The sequence below is a fragment of the Limanda limanda genome, chromosome 20, assembly GCF_963576545.1.
Source record: "Limanda limanda chromosome 20, fLimLim1.1, whole genome shotgun sequence".
Classification (NCBI taxonomy): domain Eukaryota; kingdom Metazoa; phylum Chordata; class Actinopteri; order Pleuronectiformes; family Pleuronectidae; genus Limanda; species Limanda limanda.
Window position 1 is genome coordinate 19,000,337 of NC_083655.1, and position 15,595 is coordinate 19,015,931.

General features: G+C 40.2%; 1 protein-coding gene across 1 annotated transcript; it reads left to right on the forward strand.

Annotated features, from left to right (window-relative positions):
* Positions 1-2,218: 2,218 nt before the first annotated feature.
* Positions 2,219-15,595, forward strand: LOC133026685 (uncharacterized). Its single transcript, XM_061093605.1, has 8 exons — positions 2,219-2,509; positions 8,653-8,721; positions 12,776-12,917; positions 13,180-13,265; positions 13,667-13,714; positions 14,003-14,072; positions 14,160-14,222; positions 15,546-15,595. The coding sequence occupies exons 1-8, from the start codon at positions 2,219-2,221 to the stop codon at positions 15,593-15,595; spliced, it is 819 nt and encodes a 272-aa protein (XP_060949588.1).

The following is a 15,595-nucleotide window of genomic DNA, read 5'->3' on the forward strand; positions in this document are numbered from 1 at the left end:
ATAGAACTATATGTCCCAAACCAGAAACTGGTGTTTCGTTTTTGGTTTTGATATTGTCCAAGTAATATATTTGTTTGCCTCTCTAACCTCAGTTGTTTGTGTCATTTTCTATCCAAGATGCTGTTGAGATATCTATGTTTTGTTCTCTATCTTATGAATATATTTTACTATATTTTACCTACATTTATACCCTGTGAATCAATATTAGCTGTATAGTCTATAGAATTAACAATATTACAACTGTTTGTTTCATCTGGAGTAATGTATAACTTCTGGACTCAGGCACAGGGTCAAACACAGAGCGTAACCATTTGAGTGTTAAACTGACTGCAAAGTGCAACTTGGGGAAAGCCTGAGAAGGAAATTCATCTTGAGATTTGAGATAATGAAAGCACGGATTCTCAGGAAGGAGAGAGGACTAAAACAATGAACCATTTCATGAATTATTATGGGAAAAACATATGAAATCCTCCTCTAAGGTCTAATCTGCTTGGTCTCTCCACTGTAAAAAACTCCCTTCTTGACAGAGACACCTGGTGGAGTAAACCTTCTCTCACAATGATGTGCTTGCAAAAAACTGCACTTTGAGAGACAGTCTACATCTGGCCAATTGCTGCGTGCCCTCAAGAAAAGAACCGCCTCTGTGTTGCACTCTGTGTCTTTTACAAATACTGTGGACTTGGAAAAGTGGGGGCTTCTTCTCGACATGATCCAGTGACCTGGTGATGTGTCCTGGAGAACTCCAGAGACTCTCTGTAAGTATTGTTCTTATACAATAAACATATTACTGTGAAACTTTTGAACACTGAACTTGTCTAAATTATTAACCTTTCCCACTTGAACCTCGAATCAACGAACACGCTGTCTGGTCCTGAAGGGACCGGGCTCAACAATGCACAGATTAACCTGTTGCAAGGGTCCAAGGCTGCTGTGCCTACATTTCCTACAGCAGCATTGTGTAGACCGTTTACCCACTTCTTCTTCTTCCAGTTCTTCCTATGTACAGTACACACACAACAGTTTACGCATGGCAGCTTTGTCATATGCCATGAGGGGCCTGACACACAGGAAAACTAGGGCCATGCTGGAACACTTTCAGCATGGCCTCAGGTTTCCTATGTCAGTTGATCATTGATAATATGATTGAACACAGGGTACTGTTGAGAATTGATCTAAAGCGCATCATATTTATGATACATAATTACTATTAGTCCCAGACTGTACACACTCTACACACATGTCTGATCAGCCTCACATGAAAACACCACAATCCTGAAATTTGCTGATGACACATCCTAGATCAGTAACAACGATGAATCAGCCTATCGCAGGGAGCTGGAGGACCGGGTGCTTTGATGTCAAAACAACAACCTGACGCTCAATGTCAGCAAAACAAAGGAGGTGATAGTGGACCTGAGGAAAGGGAGGAGTCAACACACACCATTACACATTGGTGAGACTGAGGTAGAAAGGGTCGACACCTTCAAGTTCCTCGGCGTCCACATCAGTGAGGACTTCACCTGGACCAACCACATCCCTCAGCTGATCAGGAAGGCACATCAGAGGCTGTACTTCCTGAAGAGGCTCAGGAAGTACAAGTTTCCATCAGGACTCCTGTTGCACCATTGAGTCCATTCTAACCAGCAGCGTTAAGCATTGGTATGGCAACAGCACACAAACAGACCGCAAACGCCAGAGAGTGGTCAAATCAGCCCAGTACATCACTGGAACGACCTTCCCGCCTCTGCAGGACATCTATCAGCACAGGGTCCTCAGAAGAGCCCGGAACACCATCAGAGATCCCACACACCCCCAGCACCACCTCTTCACACTCCTTCCATCTAGCAGAAGGTATAGTACAGTCCCTGACAAAAGTCTTGTCGCTTGGGTACAAGTTGACCTTAAGTGCCCCTCAAATATATTTGTAATCAATTTTTTTTTACAAGAAATGGCTAATTTCAATCCCAACAACTTTTTAAACAATGTTTTGGTGCCAAACGAAACTGCTGAAAAGCATTCTAACGTTCACAGCTTGGTAAAGCCCACTGAGTCAGTTTTTGCAAAGACAAAAGTCTTGTCGCCTTGTCATATGATGCACCCAATCCTAGATTACAGCCTCACCTTTGATCAATAATTGATCAATCAATTAGTGGGTGTGTATAAAAAGAACCCCAGCACACCAGACCTTCACATCAACTGCAACTTGACCTCTGACAACATGCCTAAGATTCACCCTGACTCCAAAGCGTTGATTATCAAGAGGCGGAAGACCAGATCCACTGCTGAGGTGGCTGACACCTTCAATGTGTCTCAGCATCAAGTACAAAGAATAAGAACAAGATTTGAAGAGACTGGAGATGTTTTTGACAAGCCCAGGTCCGGCAGACCCCGCAATACAACTGCTCGGGAGGACCGTTTGTTGGCTCGAAAATCCAAGGCCACCCCCTTTCCCACTGCAGCAGAGCTCCACCAGGCCTGGTCACCTCAAGTCCCTGTGTCAACCAGGACAGTTTGTAGAATTCTGTCTCGAAATGGCCTTCATGATCGAATCAGTGCCCAGAAACCAGTACTAAACAAAAGGCAATTAAAAAAACGTGTGGCCCACAGCCTGCTAAAAGGATGGACGCTGGAAAAGTGGAAGAAGGTGGATTTCTCAGATGAATCTTCGGTTGAATTACATCACAGCCGCCGCAAATATTGCAGGAGACCTACTGGAGCCCGCATGGATCCGAGATTCACCAAGAAAACAGTTAAGTTTGGTGGCGGAAAAATCATGGTCTGGGGTTACATCCAGTATGGGGGTGTGCAAGAGATTTTCAGGGTGGAAGGCAATATCAATAGCCTAAAATATCAAGAAGTATTAGCTACCTCTTACATTCCCAACCATTAAAGGGGTCAAATTTTGCAGCAGGCTGGTGCTCCATCGCATACTTCCATCTCTACATCACAGTTCCTCAAGGCAAAGAAGATCAAGGTGCTCCAGGACTGGCCGGCCCAGTCACCAGACATGAACATCATTGAGCATGTCTGGGGTAGAATGAAAGAGGAAGCATGGAAGACGAAACCAAAGAATCTTGATGAACTCTGGGAGGCATGTAAGAAGGCTTTCTTGGCTATTCCTGATGACTTCATCAATAAATTGTCGAACCGCATGGATGCAGTCCTTCAAGCTCATGGAAGTCATACAAGATATTAAATATGGATCTCACAGCACCACTACTTAATTCACTGATGTTATGCAACATATTTTTGTATTTGAAGTAAATTTTTTGTTCAATTTTCACATAGCTCTCTGTAGGCAACAAAACTTTTGTCTTGCCAAAATCTGACCTTTCTGTGTTCATTAAATGATCAATCTTTCTTCAGTGAAGCAAATTTATTTTAGTATATTAAACATAATTTGGGAGGGTTTTAGCTTTCATATGAGCCATTTCTAAAACCAATGGATAAATTAGAAGTCAGGTTATAGGCTGTTGTTTCTACAAAATGGATAAGTGACAAGATTTTTGTCAGGGACTGTAGTTTGAAGTGCAGGACCTCAAGACTGAAGGACAGTTTCTACCCATAAGATTGACGAACATCTCCAAGCCACTGCTCCCTCCTCCTCCCACCCTCCACACATAACAACAAGGACTTAATGCAACTTTTTGCACATTGAACAATTTGCAAACAGTGAACATTATGCACCTTGTTGTATTTTTGGAATTATTGTAATAATTCTGCACTGACTTTTATATTGTCTTTTACTGTTTTTAGCACACTTAAATCACTGTATCTACCAGTATTTCGAGTATGTATATGTATATATATTTAAATGTTTCTAAGAACTAAGAATTTTATTGCAATGATAACTTGTTCATTTCTGCATATGACAATTGAACCTTGAACCTTTGATATGGGTTTATTTTAAATGAAAACAATATAGACAGGTACAAGACTTTCACACATGCACTTTCTACAACACAGTCATTAATGCAGGACCTGCCATAGTTCATATCATACTTGATGAAAATTCCCTTAATAATATGCAGCTGGTAGAGTTTTGATGTGGAATAGCTGAAATGCAACAAACAGAAATGATATTAATATCATTTCTGTTTGAAATGCAACAAACAGAAATGATATGATATCAATATCATCATTGCAACAAAATTCTTAGTTCTTAGAAACATTTAAATATATATACATATACATACTGGAAATACTGGTAGATACTAGGGATGCACCGATCCGATTTTTTCAACTCTGATACCGATACCGATATCTGAGGTTTAGTATCGGCCGATACCGATGCAATACCGATATAGAAAAACAGCGCGAAATTATGTTAACAAACTGTAAGTTTCATTGGGGGGAAAAGACTGGGATCATGAGACTTGACTTAAACATTTCTTTCCTATTTTTTAAAAAACAAATAAACAGATATAAATGTACTGAATTACTTATTTATTAAATAATTGTGCACCAGTAAAACAATCTTAATCACAAAAATATAGTGTGACTGGTTCAGTCAGTGCAATTAGGGATTCAAATACAATGTAAAACAAAATAAGTAATAAAATAATAAAGGAGCTGAAATTGAGAAAACAATAGCTTCACTAGCTTGGTTGGAAGACTTTCAAAATAAATAGCAATCAGCTCTTTATATAGTTTAGTGCAAATGGGAATTAAACATCCATTACAAAAGCATCTGAACAAAACAATAGCTTCTCTAGCTTGGTAAAAACAAAACAAAAAAAATTAGAGGTAGTACCATCTTGTAACTTGTAATAAATAATAAAGGAGCTGAAATTGAGAAAACAATAGCTTCACTAGCTTGGTAGACTTTCAAAATAAATAGCAATCAGCTCTTTATATAGTTTAGTGCAAATGGGAATTAAACATCCATTACAAAAGCATCAAAACAATAGCTTCTCTAGCTTGGTAAAAAAAAAAAAAAAGAGAGGTGGTCCCAACTTGACAAGTTTTTTCACCACTAACTGTTGAGGCTTAAGTCACACACATACTGACACTCAGTGTCAGTGACCTGCTCAAGCAGATTTCTCAAGCTTCTCAAGCTCAGGCTTAAGCATCACTGGCAGGTTCTTGCTTAGGAAAGCAAGCATTTCTGCATTCTCGGCTGTTTGTCTGTTTCGCTTCTCGTCCATGATGGTGGAGACTGTGCTGAAAAGCCTTTCACTTTCAACGCTAGTGCAGGGTGCACTGAGGTATTTGAAGGCAGCAGCAGCAAGGCCAGGAAAGCGCTGGCGGTTGACTCCCCAGTATTTGTATGGGTCATCTGTGGTAGGAATTGTTTCCTCTGTAAAATATCCATGCAATTGTACAGCAGTACTAGAGCTGCTTGCTGCACCAGGACCTTCATCTTCCTCCAGCTCCTTAGCAAGTGCATCTTTCCCACGCTTGACAGAGTCTGCACTGGTGAAAAATCTGAAAAAATTAAACATGTTGGTTTCAGTTATAAATTCAGCAAACTAGCCTAATACTTCTTGAAATGAAAAAAAAAGATCACATATGCAGTTATCCTTACTTTAAATTTCAAATATGTTATTACTGTATGTTACATCTATAATGTCTGTCCTTCTACAGCGTCTCTGACACCATGACTCTCCTCCACAGAGTCCAGACCACATTCACTCAGCCTCTCTATGCTGGAGTTTATGTTTATCGGTCTGGATCCACAGCTGAGTTCTGTAAACTCAAATAAACTCGAATCATTAAAAGCAGTGATTTAGATCTGTGTTTAAGTCTTTAACTTCTTTTGTCTCCATGTTTGTCGATCAAAGTTCGTTGTGGTGACGTTTCTGCTTCGCACAGAGATCAGCTGTCAATCAAACACTGACCTTCCTTTATCACACATATTTAGTTCTCACTTTAAAAAGACAGAAATCTATAATTACACTGACATGAATGTGTTTGAAAGAACCCAAGCACCAAGCGGTGGGGGGCCCTATTGTATTGTATTGTATATGGGTCTATCTCCATCAAACTACCCCCCCCCCCCCCACACACACACACACACACACACAGACATTCAGATGGTTTTAAGGAATGGGCCTGGCAGAATAACTGACATCCCCGTCACTACGATTTTCCGACATCTACAAAAATATATAGGGACATATGTCTCTTCATAAAAAAAGTCTCCTGGATAGACATGCTAGACCAAACAGGAAGCCCGCCATTTTGACTTTAATGGCTATTTTTGGCCATTTTCCACATTTGTACTTTGACGAACTCAAAGGGCTTTCATCAGATCAACTTCAACTTCTGGGAATGTGAAGCGTTTATCCTTGCCACAGACAGTGTTGGGAAGGATACTTTCAAAACGTATTCCGTTGCAGAATACAGAATACATGCACAAAAATGTAATCTGTAACGTATTCCATTACATTAACTAATCTGAGTAACGTATTCTGAATACTTGGAATACTTCCGGTTTGTATTGCATTTTTTAAGTGTATGATTGCGGCGTTGTTATAGTCAGTGGAGCAGCAGCAGTTTAAACTCTCTCTCCACCGATGCTGCGGGCCCGCTGGATGTCCATTCTCCCATCCACTCCCACCTCTGTGCGGGTCTCACCGGAGGCTGAACCCCCCCCTGCGCCAAGGCTGCCTCGCGCCGTGCAGCGATCGTTTCGGCGTCGGGTCTATTTTTTGCGCTTGACGCGAGCATATCGCTCCAGGAAACACACTGAAAAAGGATTTTAAACGATATTGATGACATATTTTATATGATATAAATGATAAAGCATGCATCCCATAGTTTGTATTCCCCTTCTGTTGTCCTGGAGTTTTAAATAAAGAGAGGGGGGGGGCGGAGAATACGTAATTTACCCTCGACACCCGACATTGAACGGAGCAAACAGCGGAGAAGTTCTTGAAGATGGATGACATTAAATTGGGACGTTGTTGCAGTTAATGTTGGAGCAACAAGTGACCGTATGCTTTTATACTACTGGGTCAACGGGTGATATTATTTTAGCGTCGCTTCAGCGTCCGGTGTGAACCCTGCGTGCCTCGCTGGTCTCCTGCAGAGCCATGACAGCGGAGCTCCGGGGCCTGTAACGGTCCCGAGCGGGTAGCGGTGAGGCTTCATCACGCCGCCGGGGTCCGGGCGCTATTACGGCAGCCCTGGTCTCCAGCTGCTTCCTGGGGGCTTTGCCTCCGGTGGATTTACGAGACAGTGATTAAACTCGTGAAACAGAGAAGTGCCGTCATGTAATCCACTGATTTCAACAATGTAACTGTATTCTGAATACCATCTATTTAATTTGTAACTGTAACGGAATACAGTTACTCATAATTTGTATTCTAAATACGTAACGCCGTTACATGTATTCCGTTACTCCCCAACACTGGCCACAGAGAGGAAAACGCATCCAACGCGGAGACGTGCGCTTGGTCATCGTTCGCTCTCTCCCCCGACCTTAACAGGCTTCAACGTGCGGTTGCTCGGACCCGCAAGTGCTACAACGTAGCTTTTTGGCTTTTCGAAGGGGTTTAACATGCTGAACTTCTTACCAAACTTTGCAGAAAATTAGAGAGTGGTGAAAATTTACATATTCTGGAGTATTTGGAAATGGACGTGGCAAAATGGCTCAACAGGAAATTGTTGGCACATTGTTTGGTTAACGGCTTTTCACACGAATCGGCCGAGACGCTGAAAGTCCGGATTTGAAGTGCGGAAAATTGAGCCATTGAATGTAAGTAACTGTTTAGGAATTTTTTTATTTTTTTTTGCTGTCGATCTTCCAACGGTGATGCAGCGCGGCTAAACTGCTGGCAATCATGGACAATCCCTCTCACCCCCTCCACAAAACACTGGACAAGCTAAGGAGCAGCCTCAGCCACAGACTCATTCAACCCCGCTGCTCTAAGGAACGATACAGGAAATCGTTCCTCCCAACCACAATAAGACTGTACAACTCATCTACCTCTGTCAGAGCCACCATCACAGAACTGCACTAAATATACCTGTCTCCTTGCACTGTGTACCCTGTATGGAGGACCATACATGACTTAAGTATAAATAAATAAATGTCTAAATAAATGTCTAAATAAATAAATTAATAATTAATTAATACAGAAATAAATACGTTAATAACAACAGAAATGTCTAAATAAATGTCTTAAATATATTTCCACATTTATTTATTTATTTATTGACTGCCTCATTTCTGTGCACTTATGCTAATGAGAAAGGCGGGCCTAACCGCAGTCTCATGCAGGATTGGTTACAGGAGTGTGATTAGCCAGCCCTTCTACTTCTGCCTTTCAATGCTGACTGGTCTCTAGTTGTATCATCAAGCTACCATAAGAGGGCGCCATATGCATGAATAATAAAAATAGAGCAAGAAATGTTATGTTGGTTCATTGGACTCATTTAAAGGAAAACTAACTGAAATCCTATAGTAAAAGTAAAGATATCTCTATATAAGGCTTGGGAAGTGTTGACAAAACCCAGATATAATACAATCAGTTCATTCTTATTTGACCAAATTATGATTATCATAATCTGGTGATATTTTGATGACAACTTTTGGAGCCTTTATAAACGCATGACATTTTATCATTTCACAACTGCATTATACAGCAGATTTACATCTAATTTCCTTGTGTGTTTTTTTTGTTTATTCCCCTGAATCTTGTCCAGGATGCAGCCAAAGTGTGCAGTGGATTCGTGGAGAGAGAGAAGAGGCCGAGCCGGAGGCAATGGAACAAGGTAAACACCAACTCGTCCGTGCCAAGTGCTACCTTTTTATTTTTCTAGTTTCAGAGGAATATTATGATAATATAAAATAGCTTACAGATGTGTTGTTTTCTCGATGTGAATAGCATATTTGTCAAAAGTTGTTAAAAGTTTATGTGAATTCACTTATTATAGTCCTCACGACAACGCAACAAAAAAATACCTGGCGTTAAAGCAGGGACGGGGCTCAAGCCCTGGCTGAAGCCCGTTGCTGGGAATGACCGGGAGGCTACTGTTTGGTTTTGGTTTTATCATTTCACAACTGCATTATACAGCAGATATATATACATCTAATTTCCTTGTGTGTTTTTCTTGTTTATTCCCCTGAATCTTGTCCAGGATGCAGCCAAAGTGTGCAGTGGATTCGTGGAGAGAGAGAAGGGTGAAGTCCGTTTCTCTGCCGTGGCTCTTTGTCAAAGTTAGATATTTGATAGGAAACCTAATCGTTAAAAAAACAAAATCTTTTGAAGTGCTCTCATGGCAAACACAATCAGCAGGCCCACACAGTGACCTGCACTCACATACATCTGCAGGCACTATGCACTATAAAGCACACATTGTTTCCACATACTGCACTCATCTCATGAACAAAGCATTACTTAGCATTCGGCAGAACAAAATTGAATCCTTTTGTTCTGCCGACACTCACTGATACAAGCTGCTCCAAATGTTCCTATTTGTGATATTATTTAGAAGTGAAAATTGTTCAACTTGACGTTGCTGCTTGTGTGTTTTTGTTTTGTTGGGTTCCGCAAGTTCTTCTGTGCAATCCTTGGTGCATCTGTATCACACTTGAAAGACTGATACCTTTTGTGCCAATAAAAGTTAGAAGTTAAAGGCAGAAAACTTGTGCAGGGACAGTTTTTGCCCCGTTTGTCTGAATGCCTTCAGTTGCTGTGTGGTTGAATCTGTGAGGATCTGACATTCCTCAGAAGAGCCCAATTGGATCCGTGGGAATAATTTAACCATTGTTCAGAGCACAAACGAGACCTTTTAAGTCACGTTCTCGAGTCACTGACATTTCTCTGAAAAACTGTTCTCTCTTCTAGTAGTTTTGAGTTATAAGCTACAGGGGGTGGAATGTTTAGGTCACTGGATTGTAATTATAATATTGAGGTCACTGCCAAGTCAATTTCAAGATCTGAAAAGTTTTTTTTTAGGTTTACAGTCCTCAAATGCACCAACACTGTGCAAGTTTTCACAGAAAATACAAAACTTCCCATGAAGTGACTACAAAGTGTTATGTGTGTGAGAGGTGATTGGCTCTGTATGTCTCTTGTGTTCAAATTGTTTTAAGTTTTGCACTTTCCAAATGCTGTGTTGCTGTAGTTCTGGGAATTCAATAAAGCAACTAAAAAAACTCTAAGTGTCATTTGTTGTTTCTGCATTGATTTTTGCTATCAAAACAAATTAATTACAAACTATTTTGGTTCAGCAATCACAAAGCGTTTGTTCAAATACGATCAGGATATTGTCCAACTTCTAAAATTTTACTTTATTTTTCATATGTTATACGATCAGTGTCGTATAATGACCAATTTGATATATTTAGATTTTGGACAGTTCCCTATGAGCTCTAAGACATATTTAAACATTTTACTTTCTATTAATCAGATCAATTGATCTTAATCCTCAACGTTTCTTCTGACTCTTGTTTTAACACCTATGTTCTTCTCTTGACTGGGACCAGTGTGTGCACTTTCCCTGACTCCCATTCCTACTCTCTGTTCCATGAGGGGATGAAGTGGTTAACGTCCTGAGGCTCGTCCCGACTGCTCTTGGACACGTTTCAGCTTCTGAGCATCTGAAACAGGAGGAGGACGGAGGAGTTGTCGATGTGAGGATTCAGCTCGTCACTGTGGATACCGACAAAAGAACTTGCTTTTTGTGGTAAAAAGAGCAGGCACACCGTGATGTGAGGTGTATTAAATGACTGTGAAAGACCAGGGGAGTGTGACAGAGAGCTTTGTGAAGCTAATCACAGCCAACACGTCTCCGATACAGGATCCTACTGACATCTTTACTCAAACAGGACCAAAGGACAGAGGAAAAGAGCTGTGGACAGAACTGATGCTGTCCCTTTGTTGTGTCTTTGAGTTGGCGTGAACTCTTTCCCTGTATTCAGGCGATTCAATAAAGTAACACGCACAGAAAATAATGGTTTGACCTGCCATTTGAAAAGGTCCCATCTGCATCCAATAGGAACCCGATCGTGTCTACCACTGTTATCAACTGCACTGATTATAGACGACTGCTAAGCCATTGATTTTGGTTTGTAATCGGTAACTGGGAGCAAACAGCAGACAAACAATGTGAAATTCAAAATGGGGAATACAGGCCGGGAACATTGAGGTCGATTTGCAAGTTTTAATAATCTGGAGGGTTTAATATTCTGGTTCGGACTCTCATATGACTGTGAAGCCAACAAATATTTAAATCAATAAGATAATGAATTCTCCATCAGAATTTTTTGCCTGAAATATTTCCTGCTCGAGGGCACGAAGCAAAGATGAGCAGTGGAACTTAATGTAAAGCCACAATTAATTCATTCTTTGTGCACTGGACAGTACATAGATATTACCTTTAAGTTTTGATCAGGCACAAAGTTTAAACTGTACCTGATAACTTCATTACATTTTACCCAGGTTGGCAATAACACCGGTACATAATGGTAATTTCAATCAATAAAACAGTTATAATGAAACTGTTAAAAACAGATTTTTGACAAAGTTCATTTGTAAGCAAGAATACACAAAAACAACTGAACAGATTTTCACAAAACTTGGTGGAAGGACGAGATATCAGTTGGGGAATAAGTCAGTTTTGGTGTCAGGGGATCATATAGCATAGCACATTGTTTAATGAATTCAATCAACATTTTCTGGGTAATGAAGTACGACAGAGTATAAGGGCCAAATTAAAGCAAACTAAATGTTCTATTCTCATAAATTACGAGAATAAGTTGTAATTGGCTCGATGCCTCTATTGGATCTTTTCTATAACCAGCCTCAGATTTCTCACATGCTGCATCCAGAGCTGATGGATCTGAATCTGCATCGTTATCGTGACACCGAAGCAACAATTCCACATCCGTCTCTTCCTCCGATTCCTCCTCTGGTCCTTGTGTGTCTTCCAGTGTTGTGCTTATTATTTCAACACTATGAGAAGTCGAATCGTAATTTATATCAAGATTAATTACCCATTTGACTGTGTCCTAACCCTGACAGATTTGTGCACATGGCTGAGTTAACCTTTGTGGGGTGTTGTTGGGATTGTTCCAGATTTCCCCAAAGCATCAAGAAAGTGACCAGTTCCCTTGAGATGCAATTAATAAGTGGTTGAGACATTGGCCACACTCCGCAGGGAGCTTGAAGTGGAGTCACTTCTGATGAGGACGCCTCCATTTTAAGGGCAAACCCTCACCACCACCATTCCAGGCACGTTGTATACACGCTTTTAGACATTCTAGTCTTCAACAATCCATCCTCCTGAACTCATCACAGGCCCAACTCACCCATTATCACTCACATTCACACCTACAGACAACAGGGTCTCTAACTAACCCAACTCACGCAGTAACAGGGACAACCTGCAAACCCCCCACAGGACGGCTGGGTGGCGTTAGTGCAAACCACTGCACCACCGTGCCATCCTTTTAATATTGTATCAAGTATCTTACTGTGTCATAAGAAACAAGACACTTGATGATGTCACCTTGGTCTGATGGGAAATTGTGATGGTCATTTAAACTGGTTTCTCATGTTCTATTGACCAAACAAAGGTTCGATGAATCCAGAACATAATCAGACACATTTACTACAGAGTAGAGATGAGCAGATCATCTTACTAGATGTGTTTCCTTTTTGGCTTCATAAATAAATCAAACGAGTAATTGTCAAAATGTTATTGGTTTTCCTGGATGTGCTTTCCGGTCCTGTTCTTCATTCACATGCACATTTTAAGTGGCAGATGATAATGAACATGCTCTCTGTGTGTGTGTGCTCTTTATTATCTGTGTGCATGACAGCACAAGTCTTTCAGAGAGAAGCAGGCAGACAAGGTGGCTGAGGAATCTGAGGTTTATTTCCTGAAGCAGACAATAGTAAACTCCTGTGGCATCGTCGCCCTGCTGCACGCTGTGGCAAACAACAAGAGCAAAATGGCTTTTGGTGAGTGGATGGGAAATGCATCTTGGTCCAATATTGTGAGACCATCCAAACAATGTTTATTCACAAACAAGAACAATACTGTGGTTCATACCTGCACCTTTCAATCCAACGGCTTAAAATCTAACAAATGTTATTTTGTTTTTCACATGCTACCAACATGCATTATATGTTTTAGAAACATATCATAATTTCCTTTACACAGCCTTAGAGTAGAGTACACACAAGCATTTACTGAATTGTGTGTGCTTTAATTTGTTTTCAGAGACCGACTCTGCCCTGAAGAAATTTCTGGACGAGACTGCTAACATGTCTGTTGATGATCGTGCCAAACGTCTGGAGGACAACCAGGTAACACTGCGTTATGGGCTGTTAAATGTAAAAGAAAAGACAGGAGTAAACAGCAAAAAATATTGAATGAACGCCAAGGGGGTCATTAAATTAATTAAAAACAGAACTAAATCATCTCAACATCTCAACAAATCTCAATTTTCTCAAATCTGTTGTAAAGTTGCAGATGTTGCATGTGATGGTATCGACACTTGGTGGCACTAGTCACTACTAAATCTTTGTCCCTTGCAAAGGCAGTTTGATTAACAGTTTTGCCATTTAAATTTTTTTTTGAAACTTTTGTTTTCCTCACTGCATTCCTGATGTGTGGTGTTGCTATTAAAACATATTTGAATTTATTTTTGAATTGATCTGTTCCAGCAGTATTAACTGAGAGGTTCTGTATTGTTTTTTTGTTCCAGGCGATCTGTGATGCTCACAATGAGGCTGCACAGGTGGGCCAGTGCAGGGTAAGATACTTCCCTATGTGGTGTTTTTCCATACACATTACTTATAACTACTCTGAATTGAGTGTTATATGTATTAGATAAAAGTTGATTTTCAAATTCACCTCTGTGTCTGTCCATATGCATGTTCCTTCTCTTTTAATATTCCATGCATGGACATAGTACATGATAGACTTGTATTTAAAGCAGATGTGGTGTTGACGGTAACAAATTGCTTTCCAGTGTTTGTCTTCTTTGAATCTTTTTTTGTATTGCACTGTATAATATTCCCACAAATTTTAACTTTCACAGCCTGAAGCCGACAAAGTCAACTTCCACTTCATCACCTTTGTCAATGTAAAGGGACAACTCTATGAATTTGGTAAGCACATGTATACGTCATGCAGATTCCTGTATGTGTTTTTACTTGCAGTCATTGTATTCTAAAATATCTGATTCATTTTTTTAGATGGGAGAATGACCGGAGCAGTGAAGCACGGAGCCACCAAGGATGAATCCTTCATCACGGTATGTAAACGTATGGACGGATGTTCAAATGTATCTGTGACCCGAGTCTTTTAGGTTGTTGCTTTTCACACACCCATGGTATTACTGCTGACTCGATATGGTGGCATATTTTTTCTTAATGTTGCACTTTGAAGAGACTGTGTGGCTCAGCAGCAGTGTTGCTGTGACACTGTAAATTCTTCCTCAGTTCACGTTCATCCCATGCACAGTGTGTGAGGCCTGAAACACGAGTCCAAACACCACCGTACCGTATCGTGTGTTGTGCATCTGTAAGGACCGGGCACACTCCATACATGACACCATACGTCTCACTCTTTGGATAGCTGTTTTGCTGAAGGAGCACCATGTATTATATTAATACTGATGTGTGACTACTTGCTTGGTAATATTTATAATAGAGGATGTGTATCAACTGTTTAAATTCAGTTTGTGCTTTTATTACAGGCACAAATGAGTAGCATAGTCAGTGTTTATTTGCCTTTTATTTTCAACAGAGCATTTACATGACAACGTCAAACCACAAATGAATGCTTAACAATTTTAGAATATCCATGTTTACAAATGTAAAAGTAAATCTCAAATAAAACAAGCTCATTTGATTCTACCCTCGTTTGTGAATATTATTAAAGTAGTGTTTGATTCTGGTTTATTATGGAAGAACATTTACATCCAAAATATCACTTTTCAAATGGGATACCCTGAATGCATTGAAAATATGTCCAATCTAGTATTTATACATCACCACAATTAGATTTGAAGACAGAAGAAATAGTGCATCAATAAAGCTGTCCACATTGAGCCTCACCAAAGAAAGACAGACAAAGACAATGTCCCCCGTTTGGCAAGCGGCTTGTTGGCAGGGGAGGGGTGGCCGGTGAGGAGGAAACAGGCCGAGCTCACTTCAGGTGCACTTGTTCATGCACATCAGCAGCTCCACCCCCAGACTCAAAGGAGGAGTGGATTATCAAAATAATCAACTTCAAATCAAGAAACGTTCAAATAACTTTGAGGATTAATATCGGTTTCTGATTCATTTTCTGTGAATCTAACAAAATCTGTGTTTTGGTCTTGTTTTTGTTTTTGAAACAAACTTGTTTTGTACATTTGTCAAATTTATGTAAAACCGATTGATTCTTATTTCCTGGACTAAAAAAAAGAAATATGAACAGAACGTGTTTGTAATGTTTGAACTTTTCATCCTGTTTGTTGATGTTGATGAAAAGTGTTTTTCCGACAGCAGGTACAAATAAACATTTGAATTTATTTTCTCGTGCTCGGTTATTTTTTCTGTTGTTGCTCATGTCTTGTGTCCTGGTTGTTCCTGCAGGTGATGAAACCTACCACCCTACCACCTACCACCCAAACGCCAAATTTTAA